Source organism: Pan paniscus, chromosome 6 (genome assembly GCF_029289425.2).
Source record: "Pan paniscus chromosome 6, NHGRI_mPanPan1-v2.0_pri, whole genome shotgun sequence".
Classification (NCBI taxonomy): domain Eukaryota; kingdom Metazoa; phylum Chordata; class Mammalia; order Primates; family Hominidae; genus Pan; species Pan paniscus.
In genome coordinates this window covers 89,446,565-89,468,604 of record NC_073255.2, presented here as the reverse complement: position 1 = coordinate 89,468,604, position 22,040 = coordinate 89,446,565, and the positions used below count along the sequence as shown (strand labels likewise).

Below are 22,040 nucleotides of genomic sequence, written 5' to 3'. Positions count from 1 at the left end.
GTGAGCCACCGTGCCTGGCCTCTAGTGACCTCATTTTAACTTGATCACCTCTGTAAAGACTCTGGTTCCAATAAGGTCACCTCTAAGGTCTGGAGGGTCATGGCTTCAATACACGAATTAGGGGTGGGGGGCACACCATGCAGCCCATAATACTAGCGTATCTGGTTATGTTAAACTTGCTATAGCCACAGTCTCGCTGACTTGGATATGGTACCATGGGAAGGGCCCTTAAAGATCATCTTATCTGGTTGGGCTCAATGGCTCACGCGTGTAATTCCAGCACTTTGAGAGGCCAAGGCAAGAGGATCGCTTGTGACCAAGAGTTCAAGACCAGTCTGGGCAACAGAGCAAGATGCTATATCTACTACAGGCATGCACCTGTAGTCTCAGCTACTTGGGAGGCTGAGAGAAGAGGATTGCTTGAGCCCAGGAGGCAACAGAGAGCTGATTGTACCACTGCACCCCAGCCAAGGCAACAGAGACCTTGTCTCTAAAAAACAAAAACAGGCCGGGTGCAGTGTCTTATGCCTGTATTCCTAGCACTTTGAGAGGCAGAGGCGGGTGGATCATTTGAAGTCAGGTGTTCAAGACCAGCCTGGCAAACATGACGAAACCCTGTCCCTACTAAAAAAATACAAAAATTAGGCGGGAGTGGTGGTGGGTGCCTGTAATCTCAGCTACTCGGGAGGCTGAGGCAGGAGAATCGCTTGAACCTGGGAGGCAGAGGTTGCAGTGAGCCGAGATGGAGCCACTGCACTGCAGCCTGGGTGACAAAAGCGAAACTCTGTCTCAAAATATTAGGAAAAAAAAAAAGAGAGAGCCTCTTTTCCATCTCCCCGCCACAGAGTTGTCTTCAGTAATTTCATTCCCTTTTTTCCTGAGGATTCACTGGGTTTCTGGGTCCCAAAGGGGAAGTTCTCTTCAAGGTACAGAAACCACGACTCCGCAGAGAACCGCAGAGACGGCAGCATGACCAGACCCCGGACAGGTGTGGAGAAGCTGCTGGGCTGAGACTTGGGCTGAACTTCCGCTGCAGGTCGACTTATTCCCATCAGCACCAAAGCTGCTGGAGGGGGTCATCCACTAGCAAATGAAGGGGGGGGGCGCGGCTTGGAGGCTGTTTCAGAAGGCCCCACTGAGCCACGGACTCAAGGCCTGGCCACAGCCCTCCCAAGTGAGGCCCAGATCATATTTCACCACGCTCAGAAAACCTTGTCAGCTCATTTCAGTCCACAGTGACTTTGTTTTCTTTAGGATCTCTCTTGCACTGTCCAACTCAGAGAATTTCAAATCTGAATGGATTCCAATGACGGAGCTAAATCAGGCCTCACCTCAGTTTTTAAATTACAATCAATAGGGCTGGGTCCCAGCATCTGTGTCTTAATGTTCCTCCATGTGATCCTCATGCTGAAAGGCTGGTATTTGAAAATCCCTTTTTTTGGGGAGTGAAGGGTTTTTTTTAGAGAGAGGCCTCACTCTGATGCCCAGCCTGGAATGCAGTGGTGGATCACAGCTCACTGCAGCCTCGAACTCCTGGCCGCAAGAAATCCTCCCACCTTAGCCAACCAAAGTGTTGGGATTGCAGGAGTGACCGCTGTGTCCAGCCAGGAAAGCCCTTCTGTTTCACTTGAATGATATTTCTGCAGCATACCTACAGCCATTGTTGTATTAAACGGCATCATTGCAGGAAAAGAAAAGGTGAGAGGTGACTGTTTTGCTTTTTTCTGAACATATCAGACCAAACCTGGGCTGTCTGGCACTTTTTTTTTTTTTTGAGTCGGAGTCTCACTCTGTCGCCCAGGCTGGAGTGTAGTGTCGTGATCTCGGCTCACTGGAACCTCCACCTTCCCGGTTCAAGTGATTCTCCTGCCTCAGCCCCACAAGTAGCTGGGATTACAGAAGTGCACTCCCACGCCCAGCTCATTGTTTCTGTATTTTTACAGAAAAACAGACAGGTTTCACCATGTTGGCCAGGCTGATCTCAACCTCCTCACCTCTGGTTATCTGTCGGCATCGGCTTCCAAAAGTGCTGGGATTACAAGTGTGAGCCACCGCACCTGGTTTGCCCATTTTTTGACAATGTGTCAACATCATCTAAGATGGGCACTGCCTCAGTGTAGTGTGTCTAGACAAGGTGGCCGGAACAGAGAGGAATATGCATACCAGGCTTAAAGACGGGTTAAATCAGAGCTTTTCATTCCACAAAAGAGCAATTTTAATGAGGTCAGAACATGGATGTTCTAATATTTGAAAGCCTGTTAACTAGGAGAGAGAGAGAGTAAAGTGATTTGTTGTAGGAGGACACACCCAGCTCTGACGGTTTAAAGCATCATGAATGCAAATTTGAACTCCAGAAAAGCAGAGCTTCCTAACAATGGGACTTCCACAGCAATGGGATTTCCTCCCGCATTCAGTTTGTGCCTTTCCCATGAGCGAGAGACTCCTAGGAGAGCCGCAGCCCGTTAGGAAGCCATGTGGGAACTCATCCACAGGTTCTCTTTTTTTTTTTTTTTTTTTTTTTTTTGAGATGTAGTTTTGCTCTTGTTGCCCAGGCTGGAGTGCAATGGTGCGACCTTGGCTCACTGCAACCTCCGCCTCCCAAGTTTAAGCCATTCTGCTGCCCCCGCCTCCTGAGTGGCTGGGATTACAGGCACCCACCACCATGCCTGACTAATTTTTTGTATTTTTAGAAGAGATGGGGTTTCACCATGTTGGCCAGGCTGCTCTTAAACTCCTGACCTCAAGCGATCCACCTGCTATGGCCTCCCAAAGCGCTGGGATTACAGGTGTGAGCCACTGTGCCTGGCCGGAACCCACAGGTTCTTTGGATGGTCTCTGAATGTCATGAAACTCTTTTATATTTAATTAAAAGAATTTTTTTGACACAAGGTCTTGCTGTGTTGCCCAGGCTGGAGTGCGGTGTCACGATCACAGCTCACCGCAGCCCCTAACTCCTAGGCTCAAGCAATCCTCCTGCCACCTCAGTCTCTCAAGTTGTTGGAACACAGGTGCCAGCCACGACACCTGGCTAATTTTGTTTTGTTTTGTTTTGTTTTAGAGATGGGCTCTTGCTATGTTGCCTATACTGGTCTCGAACTGCTGGCCTCAGGCAGTCTTCCTCCCTTGGCCACCCAAAGAGATGGGATTACAAGCATGAGCCACTGTGCACAGCTGAGATTTTTCGACTTAGTCTTTTTGTACACCCAGTATCTTATAGAATATCCATAATATAGATTCATAAATAAACCATTTCCTTCAATGGTATAAATAAATAAACCACTGCCAAAAATGGTGGAATTTTCTGAGTTAAGAGCAATACATATGATACAAAACTTGATATATAGAGTTTCTTAGCCAAACTGGAGGGGCTGGCTTTAGGTGATCCGTGGACTCCCTGAAATTGGGGACACCATTGGAAATATGTGTGAACTCATGGGCAGTTTCCTATGATTTCCAGTCCTCAAAATATCTCTTGGACTCAAAGATGCCTTAGGGCAGAGGACGCGTGTACCCCCAGTACAGAATCTCGGACAGTGAATGTCAGTAGACATTCGGCAGAAAAGCTCTGCCAAATTGAGTGCTCTGATGTGACTTTTTCATCAAGTCAATGTTCCTGGGATCTCTTGTACATGATAATCTCACTCTTGTAAGGTTTCATCGTTTCTGCTTACCCTACTTTTCTTTCCCATCCTGATCCCTCTCCCACCAGACCGGACTCTGAAACGGGCATGTACAGAGAAGAGGAGACCCCAATACGCTTCAAGCTTTGAGCGGAGAGGACACAGCCTCTGCTGGGACAGGGAACAGAGGGATGCGGAGACCCTGAAGATGCTTTTGGACAGTGGTCTGAGGTTGGGACAGTGGCAGGAGATACCATTCACCCAGGATCTCCAGGACAAGAGATCAGCCTGGCAGTTACATGTGTTTTTGTTCAAACTAGTTGCCAGGTTGGCATGAACGATGACATCAGAGATTCCGACCTTCCTGATTGGAGGGACCGGACTCTGTCGGCACCTGGCAGTTCAGTTGGACAACAGTAACTTCTCAGAGCTGTTCTCCACTCCTGACTTCTCCCAGCCTCGAGAATTGATAACACACTCTTCTGGATCCCAGCAGTGTCCAGAAGAAGACCAAGGACAGAACAGAGACTAGGTTCGGTGAGATGGGACAGATTTTGGGAAAGATCATGATGAGCCATCAACCGCAGCCCCAGGAAGAGCAGAGCCCCCAGCGGAGCACCTCAGGGTACCCCCTCCAGGAGGTGGTGGATGATGAAGTGTCGGGACCATCAGGTGAGGGGACTGGAGGAAGAAGAGGTGGCATACGATTGACTAAGACGAAGGAAGGGGGCCAGGCGTGGTGGCTCACCCCTGTAACCCCAACACTTTGGGAGGCTGAGGCGGGCAGATCACCTGAGGTCAGGAGTTCAAGACCAGCCTGGCCAACATGGTGAAACCCCATCTCTACTAAAAGTACAAAAATTAGCCAGGCGGTAGTGGTGTGTGCCTATAATCCCAGCTACTTGGGAGGCTGAGACAGGAGAATCACTTGAGCCTGGGAGGAAGAGGTTGCAGTGAGCCGAGATCGTGCTACTGCACTCCAGTCTGGGTGACAGAGTGAGATGCTGTCTCAAAAAAAAAAAAAAAAAGAGGAAGAAAAAAAGAAGGGTCAGAGGTCAGGAAGGAGAACCTGGGGAGGGTGTGTGGGAAGAATGGAGAAATTCAGGCTGGGTGCAGTGGCTCACACTTGTAATCCCAGCACTTTGGGAAGCCAAGGCAGGCGGATCACTTGAGGCCAGGAGTTTGAGACCAGCCTGGCCAACATGGTGAAACCCTGTCTCTACTAAAAGTACAAAATTGAGCTGGGCATTATGGCAGGCACCTGTAATCCCAGCTACCTGAGAGGCTGAGGCAGGAGAATAACTGGAATCCGGGAGATGGATGTTGCAGTGAGCTGAGATTGCACCACTACACTCCAGCCTGGGTGACAAAGCAAGATTCTGTCTCGAAACAAAAAAAAAAAAAAAAAGAGGGACTCAGAGAGCCAGGGACCAGGGAAGGATATGAGGCAGTGTTCTGAGGACAGAGAGAGGGAAGAATGGGGAGGGGAAGGAGTGGCACATGGGGTTGAGCAGAGGAGAAAGTCAGAAAGGTGGCTTGGAGAAGCCAGCAGTCTGCGAGGCTGGGGAGGATGGAGAGTGGTTTGGGGTTTGGGGTCGGGGTCTAACGTGATCAGTTGCAGAAGCATTACACGGTGGCCTGGTTTCTTTACTCAGCCCCTGGGGTAGATCCCAGCCCCCCACGTAAGTCCCTTGGCTGGAAAAGGAAGAGGGAGTGTTTGGATGAATCTGACGATGAGCCAGAGCAGGAGCTCGCCCCTGAGCCTGAGGAGACCTGGGTGGCGGAGACGCTGTGTGGCCTCAAGATGAAGGCGAAGCGACGGCGAGTGTCGCTCGTGCTCCCTGAGTACTACGAGGCCTTCAACAGGCTGCTTGGTAGGAGGACACCCCAGAGAGCACCTCCAATCCTGTTCTTTCTAAAGAGGAAACTTCCAATAACCACACTTTTCCAATGGGAAAAATATGCCCCAGTGGGTGAGCTCTCCATGCGGGAGGACTCTGAAGTGATCACTCATGAGGGACACTTAGGAGACAACAGAGGATTAGGTAGACTTGATAAAGGTCGGTGCTTGGGATAAGAAAGCTTGGTTTTGGGCCAGGCGCTGTGGCTCCCGCCTGAGATCCCAGCACGTTGGGAGGCTGAGGCAAGAGGATTGCTTGAACTCAGGACTTTGAGGCTGCAGTGAGCTATGACTGCACCACTGCACTCCAGCCTGGGTGACAGAGCAAAAGTCTGCGTCAAAAGAAAAACCAAGGCTGGGCACAGTAGCTCATCCCTGTAGTTCCAGCTACTCGGGAGGCTGAGACAGGAGAATTGCTTAAACCCAGGAGGCAGAGGTTGCAGTGAGCCAAGATCAGGCCAATGCATTCCAGCCTGGCCCACAGAGCAAGACTCTGTCTCAAAATAAATTAATAAATAAATAAAAATAAAAATCAAATAAAGAAAAACAAAATCAAAAATCAAAAAAGTGGTTTCAGCTGTGCCCTCTGAAACTTAATGTTTCTTACCGACTTTTCTAAACCTAAGTGTTTCCATCCATAGTGAGGGATACCAAGGCCATGGTCACACCCTGATGTGTGACTGCCTCATGAGGAAATGATGGGAATTCCTTTATGACTCTGCAGTGGTCCCTCCGTGTCTGCTGGAGGGGGTCCTGGCTGATTCCCAGCTCTACATCCTGTAGATTCTCACACCCAGGGCCTCCTTCGGCCTCTTCTCAGGGGAGTCTCAGAGCAGGAGCCTCTCTCCCTTGCCCAGTGAAAGTCATTCTCCCCTCTCCCATCCACCTCACCCGCGGCCACAATCCTGAGACTTTCCCCCGGGAGGCACACTTCTCCTCACTGCCCTGCTGCTCCCACGGAAACCCTGTCCTGCTTCTCACGCTGATATCTGCTCTCTAATCACAGAGGATCCTGTCATTAAAAGATTCCTGGCCTGGGACAAAGATCTGAGGGTGTCGGACAAGGTAAGGTTGTTCTCTATGTAACTGTGTTCCTGTTCTAACGCACGGCCAGCGGGAGGGCGCAGCTTCCAAACCCACAGTTCTCCCTCCACCACCTCCCACCAGATGCTCCTACAGTTTGTTTTTGTTTTTGTTTTTGTTTTGTGAGACACAGTCTTGCTCTGTTGCCCAGGCTGGAGGGCAGTGTCTCGGTCTTGACTCACTGCAGCTGATGCCTCCTGGGTTCAAGCGATTCTCGTGCCTCAGCCTCCAAGCAGCTGGGATTACAAACGTGAACCACCACGCCTGGCTAATTTTTGTGTTTTTAGTAGAGACGGGGTTTTGCCCTGTTGGCCAGATTGGTGCCGAACACCTGACCTCAGGTGATCCACCCGCCTTGGCCTCCCAAAGTGCTGAGATTACAGACATCAGCACTGTGTCTGACCAGCTCCCATGGTCTTGAGTCTTGGCACCCACACATTTTTTTTTCTGAGACAGAGTCCAGCTCTGCTCCCCAGGATGGAGTACAGTGGCATGATCATAGCTCACTCTAACTCCTGGGCTCAAGCAATCCTCTTTCCTTAGACTCCTGAGGAGCTGGGACTAGGCACATGCCACCATGCTCGATGAATTTTTGAAATCTTCGTAGAAACAGGGTCTCGCTGTGTTGCCCAGGTTGTTCTCCAACTGTTGGGCTCATGTGATACTCCTGTCTCCACCTCTCAAAAAGTACTGGGATCACAGGCTTGAGCTGCCACTCCCGGCTATTCTTTGTCTTTTTATGATTTGTCAGCATCTCTCTCAGGACTCTGCTGGTCTCTTGCAGAGTGAATGAGTGGCCCCTGCCTCTCCTATGGGTCCTTTGGGATCTGAGCCCTGGGCCACAGTCTGGCTGCAGTCCTGAAGCTCCTGGGCCCTCTACTCTCAGCTCCTTGGGACAGTTCTCTGCCTGGCACACAAAAGACCCTCCTGACACCAGCCGACCTAGACACACCCCCTCCCAAGATCCCATCAGAGCCCACCATCCTGGGAGCATCACCGAAAACCCTTCCTCCGGCTTCTCGGATTTGCATCCGACCTTCGAATACCCCTCCACCCCGCAATTTCCACATGAGCACAGTCACCCCAATGCTGAGGTCCCTTCTCTGATGGGCAACCCCTCCCCAGACCCCCATTCCACTATCTCCACAATCTTCCTCTCCCAAGATGTGACCTCTCCCTCTCTGTGTTCCTTTCTCTCCATCAGTATCTCCTGGCTATGGTCATAGCGTATTTCAGCCGGGCCGGCCTCCCCTCCTGGCAATACCAACGCATTCATTTCTTCCTGGCTCTGTGAGTGGTTTGCTGCCTCCTATCCATCAATATCCAATGCCCTGGGACAGCGGGGGAAGTGGGATTGCAGCCTTTCATTTATTCTTTCACCTATTTGTCCTCTTTATTCTGTGTACAAAAAAGACAGGATTATAGTATCTTAGACTGTTGTCTCTAAAAAGAAACTCAGGCTGGGCGTGGTGGCTCAGGCCTGTAATCCCAGCACTTTGGGAGGCCGAGGCAAGCGGATCACCTGAGATCAGGAGTTTGAGACCAGCCTGGCCAACATGGCAAAACCCCGTCTCTACTAAAAATAGAAAAATCAGTCGGGCATGTTGGTGTGCACCTGTTATCCAAGCTACTTGGGAGGCTGAGGCAAGAGAACCCCTTGAACCCAGGAGGTGGAGGTTGCAGTAAGCTAAGGTTGAGCCACTGCACTCCAGCCTGGGCAACAGAGTGAGACTTTTTTTCAAAAAAAAAAAAAAAAAACAGGCAAACAAAACAAACTCCAATGCCAGTGTACAAATAAAAGAGTAAAACAGGCCAGGTGCGGTGGCTCACACCTGTAATCTCAACAGTTTGGGAGGCCGAGGTGGGCGGATCACAAGGTCAGGAGAGCGAGACCATCCTGGCTAACATGGTGAAACCCTGTCTCCACTTAAAAAAAAAAAATACAAAAATTAGCCGGGTGTGGTGGCGGGCTCCCGTAGTCCCAGCTACTCGGGAGGCTGAGGGAGGAGAATGGCATGAACCTGGGAGGCGGAGCTTGCAGTGAGCCGAGATCGCACCACTGCACTCCAGCCTGGGCGACGGAATGAGACTCCGTCTCAAAAAAAAAAAAAAAACAACAAAAAAAAAACAAAAAAAGAACAAAAAACAAAAGGAACCATGAACCGCTCCTAAGGGGAGAAGAAAAGGAGCGGAGGAGCGGACATGACACTTCCCCCAGCAAGCAGACGTTTCCGGTTCTTCTCTCTCTCTCCTTCCCACATCAACCGCAAAAGCCATCAACCTCCTCTGGGTTCCCGTGACAGAGGTCACAGTCCAGGTCCCCCTTGCATCACTCGAATCCACTGTCAAATGCTCCCTGCTGGGGTTTCCTGGAGTCTCTCCCCAAGCCAAGGGGCTTCCTAGTGCAGCCTGAACATCTTTCCAAAGCACGACAACCTCACCGCCCACCTGAACAACTTCCTTAGCTGATGTCTTTCTCTATCGAGGCCAGGGTCCACAGTGCCAATTCCACCCTCTCTACAATCTCTACAACCACACTGGCTCGCCATCTTGGTGTTTCCTGGCTTGGCTTCACTGCTCCTTCCAAATGCCCTCCACTTGACTTTGCATTTGTGTTTTCTGTCTGGGTGTCCCACACACGTGGTTCTGAAGGGAAGCACCCATTCCTTGAAGTCGGTTCACCCTACAGCCTCTGTGATGCCTTCCCTCATCTTCCAACTTCTGCATGCCCGTAGCTCTCCAGTTACATCCTATTATAATGTGACATTGGGATTAGGACATCTCCTCTGATTACTCCCAGTGCCATTAGACTAGATGCCTGTAGAAGGCAGGGTCCTGGCAAAATATCAATGTATTCAATTGCTTTTTTTTTTTTTTGAGACAGACTTGCCCTGTCCCCTAAGCTGGAGTGCAGTGGTGAGATCATAGCTCACCGCAGCCTCCATATCCTGGGCTCAAGCGATCCTCCCACCTCAGCCTCTTGATTAGCTCCGACTACAGGGCTGTGCCACCACACCTGGACAGTTTTTATTTATTTATTTATTTATTTATTTATTTATCAAGACAAGAGTGTTGCTGTGTGTCTCAGGCTGGAATGGAGGGGCCCAATCTTGGCTCACTGCAACCTCCGCCTCCTGGGTTCACACAATTCTTATGCTTCAGCCTCTTGAGTAGCTAGGACTAATGGGTGTGCCACCGCACCAGGCTGATTTTTGTATTTTTAGTATAGATGGGGTTTCTCTGTGTTGACCAGGCTGGTCTCAAACTCCTGGTCTCAAGCAATCCACCTGCTTCAGCCTTCCAAAGCGCTGGGATTACAGGCATGAGCCACCGCGTCTGGCGTATTTTTTATATTTTTAATAGAGACAAGGGTCTTGCTATGGTGCCCAGGCCTGTCTCAAACTCCTGGCCTCAAGTGATCCTCCTGCTTCGGCCTCCCAGTGTGCTGGGATTCCAGGCCTAAGCCACCACTCTTGGTCACCAGTTGGGTTTTTGTCTCCATCCTGAAGGAGTGGGAGACGCCCTTGATCAGGTCTCTGTCCAGCAGAGCCCTCCTGAGGAAGGCATGGCTCTCTGCAGGGTGGGTGCCAGTCCTGAGCTAGGGACGGTCCCTTATCTTCCTCTCTGGGAAGCTGATCTCAGCCGGAGGTCTCTCCTGGTGGTGCCCCTGAGCAGCAACCTGATTTCTGTCCTCAGCTATCTGGCCAATGACATGGAGGAGGATGACGAGGCCCCCAAACAAAACATCATCTGCTTCCTGTACGAGGAGACCCGCTCTCATATATCCTTGCTCCATGAGCTTTGGTTCCAGTTATGCCGTTACATGAACCCGAGGGCCAGGAAGAACTGCTCTCAGATAGCCTTGTTCCGGAAGCATCGGTTCCACTTCTTCTGTTACATGCACTGCAGGGCTTGGGTTTCCCTGGAGGAGTTGGAAGAGGTGGGTGGGGCCTGGGGACGTGGAGGATGTGGGGAGGAATCGGGTGGGCTGGAGGCTGGACGAGGGGAGAGAGGGGTATCCTGGGGAGTCCCCGTCTTCTCAAAGCGCGTTTGTTTTTCCAGATCCAGGCTTATGACCCAGAGCACTGGGTGTGGGCGCGAGATCGCGCCCACCTTTCCTAGAGCTCCAGGGACCGTGGAGGCCTGAGGTCATCGGCCTGAGAGAAGGTACATCTGCATCCTCCGGGGTAAAGGCAGAATATTGGGGTCTATTTCGGAAATCCAAGGAACCCAATTGCTTGATCTGGCTTCAAGCCTGGGCAACGTGGCGAGATATCCCCTCTCCACAAAAATACAAAAATTAGCCAGGCGATGTGGGAGGCATCTCTACTCCCAACTACTCAGGAGGCTGAGGCAGGAGGATCGCTGGAGCCTGGGAGGTCGGGGCTGCAGGGAGCCCTGATCCTGCCACTGCACTCCAGCCCGGGTGACAGAGTGAGACCCTGCCTCAAAAATAATCATAAATACTGAGTTCGGGGAGGTTCATTATGATTGACGCACTTGAGTTACCGATTTGGGTCGAGGGTTCAGTGAAGCTTTGGTTTACATCTTGTGCAGCTAACCATGTTGAGCACAGAGCATGAGACTTCGTCATGAGGAGGGAGGATTATGGATTAGGCTTCTGGACTCGTGGTTCCTGATGTTGTCACATTAGAAACAGATCTAGCACGGTTACAAGTTTAGATCTGAAGTGACACAAAAGGCCCCAGCTGTGATGAAGTCCAAAGCCACATTCTCTGAGGGTGCCCTACTCCCTGGGAAGACCCACCCAAAGTCCTTGCTATGAAGCAGAGCACTGGGGCTGACCTTGGGTGTATTAAGTTTTGGAGTCAGGGTCACCAAAGTGTGAGTTTCACAGTTGAACACGATGGTTCACAAGCAGGGTATAGAATGAAAGGCAGGAGATAAAATTGCACTTCTCAATTGCTCTGAACTCTAGCTAGACTTGACATGGGACGTGAATAACCTTCCTGTCTAGAGAGCTGCCTCCTTGAGGTGTGACATTGTCTCTCTCACTTCCAGAACACCGGACCCAGGGGAGATGTGGATTTTCAGCAGGAACTTTATTCCAGTGCTAATGGCAGACATCAGGAAGGAGGAGAGGAACCATTTGTGCAGATCATCTAGAAGAACCTGGACCATTCTTGACAGAGCTGAATACAGTGATCACGTTGTCCTCCAAGGAGCAGGGGTGGGGTGGGGTACTTCTAGGAGTCCTTGGAGAAAAGTAAGAAACCAGGAGTGTTTCCAGTTCCACCCTTTCCTGCGGCACCACCTCCCTTTTTATATTGCTGAATGCCAACCTCCCTGGGACGGAACCTGGAGGTCCTGTTTCTTACGGACTTGCTTGCCACAGTCCAGGAGCATTTGAAGGCACAGTGCAGGGGCTCAGATTGGCACAGAATTCTTTCTGAAATATGAGTGCCACAGACTGTAACAGATAGCTTCATGCACACTATGCATTTTATTGGTTTGTTTGGAAAATGTTGGCCATTGAATTATTAATAGGTTTATTTCAAATAGTTTGGAAATTGTTGTACTTTTGAAAACATGCTGTTCCTGTAGAGTTTTTTGATGAGAGTTATAGTTGTTATATATACATAAAGATAATTTTCTTTTCATTTTTAAGTGAGAATTCTTTTTATCCTAAATCTTTTATTATCTTTAAATTTTTTTCTGTATTATTATATGTGCTCCTGAAGCGAGCACTCTTTTTATCTATGATACTTCCATAATAATCTCTTCTATTTATAGCTATTGGTAGTTCCCCACCAGAAAAAAACATAATTCTGGTGATAGAAATTTTTATTTGCTGTTTAGGTTTGTGACTGAATTGTGAGAATTCAGTTGTGATTTTTAACATGTCTCAGATATATATACTAACATGTCTAATATATACTATCTATTTTATTGGTTTATTTTGAAAAACATGGGTATAGAATTATTTAAACATTATTTTATTTATTGAAATATTTATTAAATATATTTATTTAAATATTATTATTACTTTCAATATTATTTTAAATATTTTGGAAATACTGGTATTTTTGAATAGATGCTGTTTCTATAAAGCTGTGTGATGGGTGTTATAACTGTTGTATACACATACATATAATTTTGTTTTCCTTTTTAAGAGAGGATTCTTTTCATCCTAAATCTTTTACCTTTCAATCTTGGTATCTATTATTACACGTGCTGCTGAAGGGAGCATGGTTTTTATCTATGATACTTAGTTAACATATATATTACATTAATAGCTATGTGGTAGTTCCCCTAAATTCTTGTAAAAATAAATTTTTATTTGATATTTAGTGTATGTTTGAAATGTGAGAATTCAGATGGAATTTTTTATCTTGTTTTGGCATGTTTGTATGTTACTTTAAAGAGGATGTGTGTTCTAAAGGAGGACACGAGCTGTGTGTTTTGAAGAGAACAGTGCAGTGCATCTCTTGGGGAAACATAATAAAGATGAACTTTTCTCACCTTCACAGTGAGTGTGATCATATTGTGGTCTGGATTGATTATTTGCTGTCAAGTGACATTTTTCCTTAATGGGGTTGTGGTTATTTGAACATATTTATTAGCTTTGGAAGATAATCCTGTGCTGTTTTTTATGTAGAAAAAAACATAAGGCTGGGTGCAGTGCTCACACCTACAATCCCAGCAGTTTTGGAGGTCATGGCGGGAGGATCACTTGAAGCCTATTTTTAATTTTTATTTTTTAAAGAAAAACAACAGAAGAGAAGGCTGATCCCAAGCTACAGGGTTTTTTTGCTTGTTTGTTTGTTTGTTTTGGAGACAGTCTCGCTCTGTCTCCCAGGCTGGAGTGCAGTGGCACAACCTCGGCTCCCTGCAACTTTCACCTCCGCGTTCAAGCAAATTCTCCTGCCTCAGCCTCCCAAGTAGCTGGGACTACAGGCACCCGCCTGTACGTCTGACTAACTTTTGTAAAAATAGTAGAGACAAGGTTTCACCATGTTGGCCAGGCTGGTCTCAAACTCCTGACCTCAAGTGATCCACCCGCCTCAGTCTCCCAAACTGCTGGGATTATACGCATGAGCTACTGTGCCCAGACCCCAAGCTAGAGTTTTAAAGCAGGAAATGGGAGAAAGATATTGAGAGAGGAAAACCAGGTGGTAAGAAAACTCTAAAGGTGGCTGGGCGTGGTGGCTCACGCCTGTGATCCCAGCAGGAGTTCGAGACCAGGCAGGAGAATCACTAGCAGAGAATATGTCTCCCCAACCCCTCTCAAAAAAAAAAAAAAAAAAAAAAAGTCCAGGCGCGGTGGCTCAGGACTGTAATCCCAGCACTTTGGGAGGCTGAGGTGGGCGGATCATGAGGTCAGGAGATCAAGACCACCCTGGCTAATACGGTGAAACCCCATCTCTGCTAAAAATACAAAAAATTAGCTGGGCGCGGTGGCAGGCGCCTGTAGTCCCAGCTACTCCGGAGGCTGAGGCAGGAGAATGGTGTGAACCCAGGAGGCGGAGCCTGCAGTGAGCCGAGATGGTGCCACTGCACTCCAGCCTGGGTGAAAGGGCGAGACTCCATCACAAAAAAAAAAAAAAAGAAAGAAAGAAAGAAAAAAAGAAAGTTCCTGCAACAGTTCAAGCTGTGAAAGGCAGGCACTCTGCCATGCAATTCTTTGTGATTTTTCTTTTTTATTTTTGGAGTCGGGGTCTTGTGCTGTCACCCAGACTGGGGTACAGTGGTGCGGTCATAGCTCACTGCGGGCTCAGACTCAAGCTCAAGCGATCTTCTTATCTTGCCTTTCTAATTGCTGGGATTATAAGCATGAGCCACTGCACCTGGCCTGTGTGACGTAATTCTGATGTCAACTCCCTGATGTTACATCAAATGCCACAGGTTAAGGCCACCAGCCCCCGCTAGGCTGCCCTCGCTTCAGATGCAGCTGCAAGCTTGGGTATCCACAGACCGCATGTACTTCTCACCAACTGGCTGCAAATTTGGAGGTTCCCACCACGTCCTCAGGTTTGATAATTCACTATAACAACCCACAGAACTCTGAAAAGCATGATACTTTCTCTTTCTTTATTTGAGACAGAGTCTTGCTCTGTCACCCAGGCTGGAGTGCAGTGGCCACCATGCTTGGCTAATTTTAGTATTTGTATTAGAGACAGGGTTTCGCCATGTTGGCCAGGCTGGTCTTGAACTCCTGACCTCAGGTGATCCGCCCACCTTGGCCTCCCAAAGCGCTGGGATTACAGGCATAGCCACTGTGCCTGGCTGACTTCTAGAGTTTCAATAACAGAGATGTGGTTCAAGAAGAAAAGGGAGACATGTTTTGTAGACAGCAGGAGCTTCATGAAAAGAAGCCAATGAAGGGCAGGATGTGTAGCTGTCTACCTACAGGAAACCAGCCGGGAGCCTCCCCACAGGGACTTCAGCACAGACGGCTGGGAAAATCTGCATTAACCTGAGCTCTGGACCTAAGAGAGGACAAGGCCTTGACTGTTTCTACAGACTCACAAGACGCAATCTCTGCAGTCCATGCCCGTGGTGTGATCTGGGAAACAGGGGGCCTTCTAAATGCCAACAGCAAGGAAATCAAATGTGCAACAGACAGAAATACCGGCACTGACACGGGCCATGGAAAGGCCTAAACAGATGACTGCAGTCCACTGCCAAGGTCATCAAAGGGGTGACTCTGAAATAATACATTTCAGACGCCATGGCCCAAATAGCTGCACGAGGTGGGGAAGTCCTCCACGTGCCTCTGCTTCCTTCAGTACCTCTTCATGAAATAAGCTGAGGTACTTCCCTGGGGAATTTCCTTTCTCTTTCTTTCTTTTGAGACGGAGTCTTGCTCTGTCACCCAGGCTAGAGTGCAGTGGCGCGATCTCGGCTCACTGCAACCTCTCCCTCCCGGGTTTTGGCAATTCTTCTGTCTCAGACTTCTGAGTAGCTGAGATTACAGGTGTGTGCCACCATGCCCAGCTAATATTTGTATTTTTACTCGAGACAGGGTTTCACCATCTAGGCCAGGCTGGTCTTGAACTCCTGACCTCATGATCCACCCATCTTGGCCTCCCAAAGTCCTGGGATTACAGGCACGAGCCACCACACCCAGACTTCTTTTTTTATTTTTTGAGATGAAGTTTCGCTCTTGTTGCCCAGGCTGGAGTGCAATGGTGAGATCTCAGCTCACTGCCACCTCCTCCTCCCAGGTTCAAGTGATTATCCTGCCTCAGCCTCCCGAGTAGCTGGGATTACAGGCACCCAACACCAAACCCAGCTAACTTTTTGTATTTTCAGTAGAGATGGAATGTCACCATGTTGGCCAGGATGGTCTTGAACCCCTGACCTCTAATGATCTACCCGAATTGGTCTCCCAAAATGCTGGGATTACAGGCGTGAGCCACTGTGCCCAGCCCCTCCCATACCTCTTTTGGCCAAGGCAGTACAATTCAGAGAATCTTGCCAGGGAAGACTGGTAAATGGACATCAACATGATGCCTATGGCTCCTGGTGGATTTAGATACCTCCTGGTGCTTACTGATACCTTTACCAGTTACATGGGGGCTTTTCCATGCCAGACTGAAAATGCTGGAGATCACTGATCAACCTTCAACTATTTACTAGCAGAACACTGAGGGGACTCTGCAGTCACCAATATCTCCTATTGCACTTGGATAAACACCTCCCGGGAAATAGAGATGAACAGAAAGGAAATAGTTAAACAAGCAGAATGGCTACATTCCTTCAACCAGAAGGGTCCATTAGTCTGTTTTCACACTGCTCTAAAGAACTACTGGAAACTGGGGAATTTATGAAGAAAAGAGGTTTAATTGACTCACAGTTCTGCAGGCTGTACAGGAAGCATGGCTGGGGAGGCCTCAAGAAACTGACAATCACGGCAGAAGGCGAAGGGGAAGCAGGCACGTTTCTGGCCATGGTGGAGCAGGAGAGACAGAGAGAGTGAAGTGGGAGGGCTGCACGCTTCTAAACAACCAGATCCCATGAGCGCTCACTCACTATCACGAGAACAGCAAGGGGGACGTCAGCCGCCACGAGCCAATCACCTCCCACCAGGTCCCTCCCTCAACACTGGGAATTGCAATTTGACATGAGATTTGGTTGGGGATACAGAGCTGAACCATATCAAGGGTAGTTCAACCACTGAGATTGATTGATTGACTGAGATGGAGTCCCGCTCTGCTACCTAGGCTGGAGTGCAGTGGCACAATCTCGGCTCACTGCAACCTCCGCCTCCCAGGTTCAAGCAATTCTCCTGCCTCAGCCTCCCTAGTAGCTGGGACTACAGCACACGCCACCACACCTGGCTAATTTTTGTATTTTCAGTAGAGACGGGGTTTCACCATGTTTGCCCGGCTGGTCTTGAACTCCTGACCTCGTGATCACCCTGCCTCGGCTCTTCTTTTGCTGGAATTACAGGCGTGAGCCACCGCACCCGGACAACCACTGAGATTTAGAAGGCAGTCGAGTCCACTATACCACACCTCACCTGGTTTCTTCCTCTGTTGGGGCCCCTCGTGGCCACTGTTCTGTTACTTTTTGGTCCTATTTATTTAAATGGATGGTGAGCTGTTTGTCCTCCAGGATCCAACACTTCCACCTTCAGCTGGTATTACAACAATACCAGCCTTTCAAGCTACTCCGGGTGACCCCAGAACTCATCTGAACTCAGAAGCCCAAGAGTTTCATTCCTCTCACTTTAGGGGACTAAGTGCCCCTGGTCAGCATGAAGTCGATACAGAAGCATGACCTCCATCCCTAATCCCTCAAGAATGAGGAGTGGAAGGTGTTGGCAGGAGGGTGGGACGCGGTTTGTAAATCTGTAACTGCATCAGACCAAATCTAGTTCAACTTTTTTTTTTTTTTTGATGGAGTTTCACTCTTGTCACCCAGGCTGGAGTGCAATGGCACGATCTCAGCTCACTGCAACCTCCACGTCCTAGGTTCAAGCATTCTGCTGCCTCAGCCTCTGGGGTAGCTGCGATTACAAGGGTGCGCCACCACGCCTGGCTAATATTTATATTTTTAGTAGAGACGGGGTTTCACCATTTTGGCCAGGCTGGTCTTGAACTCCTCGACCTCAGGTGATCCACCTGCCTTGGCCTCCCAAAGTGCTGGGATTACAGGCGTGAGTCACCGCACCCGAATCAGTTCAACTTTTATGTAATGAAGTTGTCAGTTGTTTTTCAATTGCCATCGACCCGCAGGTTGAAGGTCATGTACCCTGTGCATGCCCAGGTTAACCAAGCGTGCCACCGTGGAGTGGAACCTAAGAGCTCAGCCTGAAGAGCTCGGACCGATTTAAGAACCAGACACCCCAAGGCAGGAGCCAGGATCCAATCACATTGAGTTTTGGTGTCACCCCATGGCAGGATCCAGTCAGATCACACCTCCCAGCGTTACTTTATTGCAAGATCCAATCAAATCACACCTCATTACCCTACGCTTATAAAACCTGACATAGCCCCCAGCTGTGTAAGGGAGATTTGAGTACTTCCTCCTGTGTTCTTGCTGGCTGACTTACAAAAAAGCTTTAAAAAAAAAGCCGGGCGTGGTGGCTCACGCCTGAAATCCCAGCACTTTGGGAGGCTGAGGTGGGCAGATCACTTGAGATCAGGGGTGCAAGACCAGCCTGGCCAACATGGTGAAACCCCATCTCTACTAAAAATACAAAAATTAGCTGGGTGTGGTGACACACACCTATAATCCCAGCTACTTGGGAGGCTGAGGTAGGAGAATCACTTGAACCCAGGAGGCGGAGGTTGCAGTGAGCCAAGATCACACCACTGCACTCCAGCCTGGGCGACAGAGTGAGAAGACTCCGTCTAAACAAAAAAAGTTAAAATTAGCACCGAATGCTTTACAGGTAAAAAAAGTTTTTAGCTGCATATGTTTAAGTAACTTTTTAGATTATAAGAAATATGCATGCAAAATGGAAAGGCACAAAGAAGAGAGCAAAAAGTGCATGAGATCTCACATCCAAGGATAACCGCTGAGAACATGGAAGTGCTGACTCTTCCAGTCTTTATACTATACACATTTAGGCCTGTTGTTTTGTTTTCATAAAACTGTGATCATATAATACAGACAGTTTTATAATCTGCTTTTTAAACACAACAATTATATAACATTTAGCTGTTTCATTTGCATTCAAATTCATAAGGGTTCCAGTAACTCATTTATCAGAAAACCAAGAGAAATATTCTCATAAAAATATAAGTACATAAGGTCAGGCATGGTGGCTCACGCCTGTAATCCCAGCACTTTGAGAGGCCGAGGTGGGCGGATCACCTGAGGGCAGGAATTCGAGACCAGCCTGGCCAGCCTGGACAACATGGTGGAACCCCGTCTCCACTGAAAATACAAAAATTAGCTGGGCGTGGTGGCGCGTGCCTGTAATGGTAGCTACTCAGAAGGCTGAAGCAGGAGAATCGCTTGAACTTGGCAGGTGGAGGTTGCAGTGAACTGAGATCGCGCCACTGCACTGCAACCAGGGCGCCAAAGTGAGACTCCATCTCAAAAAAAGATAAAAATAAAAAATAAAGAAAATGTATATCTATGTATATATATTTTTCCAGACAGGGTCTTACTCTGTCTCACAGTCTGAAGTGTAGTGACGCAATCATAGCTCACTGCAGTCTCAGGTTCCTGGGCTCAAGTGATCCTCCCACTTCAGCCTCCCAAGTAGCTGGAACTACAGGTGCATGCCACCATGCCCAGTCAATTTTTTTTTTAATTTTTCATAGAGACAGAGTCTCACTATGTTTCTCAGTCCTAATAAACACTATGTGATAAAAAGAAAAAAGTAAATCACCCTGAAGTTAAGTCTTTAATGAGAAATGCAAATAAAGCATTTCTCAATAAATTAGGGGAAGAGAATCAACTGAAGAATAAACATCTTTAGTAAAATCTTTTGCTCATGTGCATTAACCAATACTCTTGAAAACCGGGATTAATTTACTGTACCTTCTTAATATTCCTTTGAAATTCCTTATGGCGCACAGGTAGCGTAGAAAATAACTGCTTCACGCTGACTGTGGTCCCTCTGGGGTGGGGGTAGGGGGTTTTCTGGATGATTTTCCCATCGTGATCAAACACCAGTCGAGTCCCAACCTTCGCCGATACGTGGCAGGTAGAAATGGTGACATCGCTGTGAGAGAATACCAGGCATGGTGTGTTCAGTGAGAGATCCGTGATGTTGGGCACTGACTACTCTTTTCTTCACTTGATTTTCTCTCAAAACTTTCTTAAAAAGCTGATGATCCCTCTGAGATAACTGAGATCTAAACAGTTGAGGAGTCATCATAAAATCTAAGGTCTGGCATCTAAAAGACAGTGAGACAGAGAGCACTAAACATGCTTTGTTTTGATAAAAACTTTGACTTCGTTTTTCAGGTTGAATTGCAAAACCATAAATGATCTCAAGATTTATTGATTCTCAGAGATTTGTTTTGTTATTACTCTTCAAACAAAATTTTTTAAAAGAATTTTTTTAAAGAATTTTTTAAAATTTTAAAAAAATGTTTTAAAGAATCCAAAAGATATTATAATTAAAAGGTATATGTAGGGCAGGGTGCGGTGGCTCGTGCCTGTAATTCCAGCACTTTGGGAGGCCAAGGAGGGCAGATCACTTGAGGCCTGGAGTTCCAGACCAGCCTGGGCAACATGGCAAAACCCCACCTCTATTAAAAATACAAAAATTAGCCAAGAGTGGTGGTGCACGCTATAGCCCAAGCTCTTCAGGAGGCTGAGGCACAAGAATCACTTGAACCTGGGAGGCAGAGATTGCAGTGAGCTGAGACTGTGCCACTGCACTCCAGCCTGGGTGACAGTGTGTGACTCTAAAAAATATATATATATATATGTATGTATATATATGTGTGTGTGCGTGTGTGTGTGTGCATGTAGTTATTTATAAAAATTTAGTATCTGTGCTATAATTAAGTAGTGCTTTGGTGAAATGTTTCCCTAAAAATTGATAATGAAAACCAATGGTAACTATCATTTATTACCTATATGTTATGTTCAAATTGAGAAGTTACTGTTCTAATAAGGGTAACCAATTTTTTTAACAATACTATTTGCTTCATTTCATTCATTTATTGCTCACATTTCAGAAGTACTAGGACTTAGATTGGCAGTGAGACAAAACAGAATTCAGAAGCTAGAAGCTGAGATATTGAGACAGAAAATTGTAAATAATAATGATTCCAATTAATTTTCAGAGAGGTTTTTCTAAGGGGTCAAGTGAATGGATAAAAATATTTTATCACCTCAGTGCACAAAGTGAGCTCAGAGCTTCCCCCCGAAAGCCAAAAGTTTCAACCTGAGGTACGTCGGCAAACTCTTGAATCTTAGATGTGTGATGTTTCAGAGCTGAAAGAGAGTATAAAGTAAGGACTAAGATATTTCAAGTGCTATAACAATAAATATACATGATATCTAGTAACTGGCTTTAAAAAAACTGTTTTTGTGTTTCCCAAGACAGTGTTACTCAAAATTCTAAGACATGTGGCCCAATTATTTTATAATAGGATTAGAAAAAGTTAACTTACTTAAGCCTTCGAACTTTTCTTCTTCTACCCCACATCCATTGCCTGAAACTTCAATGAGATCCACTCCATAGTCCTTAAGCTTTAGATCTAGAAAGTTTAAAATATTTATATATTTATTAAAAATGGACCCATGCTATCAGTTTTTATATTGATATTATCTATAACATGTGCAAATTTAAGTGTCATAACTAGACCTTTAGTTAAACATACTAGTGTCATTTTGTATATTTCATTTTTATAAAGTTCTTTCTGGCTATTTACTAGCCCAGATTAAATAGTTTAGCATTTTCTTTCTTTCCTCTTTTTTTTTTTTCCCTTATGCTAGTCAAGTGAAGCAGTTGGAGTGGAGAAGGAACAAAAAAATCTGTAACTGGTTGTGATCAATTAGTTGTAAAGACCGTTGCACTTTGACCAGCCTTTTCCTTTGAAAGAAATAATTTTAACATACCCAGTAAGGAGAACGGGGGCCGGGCGCGGTGGTTCATGCCTGTAATCCCAGCACTTTGGAAGGCTGAGGCAGGCGGATCACGAGGTCAGGAGATTGAGACCATCCTGGCTAACACGGTGAAACCCTGTCTCTACTAAAAATACAAAAAATTAGCCGGACGTGGTGGCGGGCACCTGTAGTCCCAGCTACTCGGGAGGCTGAGGCAGGAGAATGGCGTGAACCCAGGAGACGGAGCTTGCAGTGAGCCGAGAACACACCACTGCACTCTGGCCTGGGCAACAGAGCAAGACTCCGTCTCAAAAAAAAAAAAAAAAAGACCAGGCAAAACAATAGTATTCAAGAATACATATTTAGGTGAGATAAATGATGAAATTATTTTATTTTATTATTTCTTTCTTGAAGACACCACTGCCACCCAGGCTGGAGTGCAGTGGTGT

At 47.3% G+C, this 22,040-nt stretch overlaps 2 protein-coding genes across 2 annotated transcripts in view; one reads left to right on the top strand and one right to left on the bottom strand.

The window, feature by feature from the left end:
* Positions 1–22,040, bottom strand: part of LOC129398329 (putative postmeiotic segregation increased 2-like protein 1) — a 48,487-nt gene that overhangs the window by 5,237 nt on the left and 21,210 nt on the right. The window contains exons 2-5 of the mRNA XM_063605834.1: positions 21,156–21,242; positions 20,874–20,976; positions 19,567–19,750; positions 16,422–16,510 (exon numbers count right to left, since the gene is read on the bottom strand). Coding sequence (XP_063461904.1) covers positions 16,422–16,510; positions 19,567–19,750; positions 20,874–20,976; positions 21,156–21,242 — 463 coding nt within the window. The remainder of the gene's footprint in view (positions 1–16,421; positions 16,511–19,566; positions 19,751–20,873; positions 20,977–21,155; positions 21,243–22,040) is intronic.
* On the top strand, positions 169–10,725 carry LOC134728381 (speedy protein E12-like). The gene is made up of 5 exons (XM_063605849.1): positions 169–5,494; positions 6,527–6,585; positions 7,808–7,893; positions 10,300–10,543; positions 10,666–10,725. The coding sequence occupies exons 1-5, from the start codon at positions 5,425–5,427 to the stop codon at positions 10,723–10,725; spliced, it is 519 nt and encodes a 172-aa protein (XP_063461919.1). The 5' UTR covers positions 169–5,424.

Excerpts from the sequence above, each read along its gene's own strand:
- LOC134728381 (XM_063605849.1), top strand. The coding sequence starts at position 5,425 with ATGAAGGCGAAGCGACGGCGAGTGTCGCTCGTGCTCCCTGAGTACTAC. Across the intron at positions 7,894-10,299 it reads ATTCATTTCTTCCTGGCTCT|CTATCTGGCCAATGACATGG; the intron begins GTGAGTGGTTTG and ends TTCTGTCCTCAG. Across the intron at positions 10,544-10,665 it reads CCCTGGAGGAGTTGGAAGAG|ATCCAGGCTTATGACCCAGA; the intron begins GTGGGTGGGGCC and ends TTGTTTTTCCAG.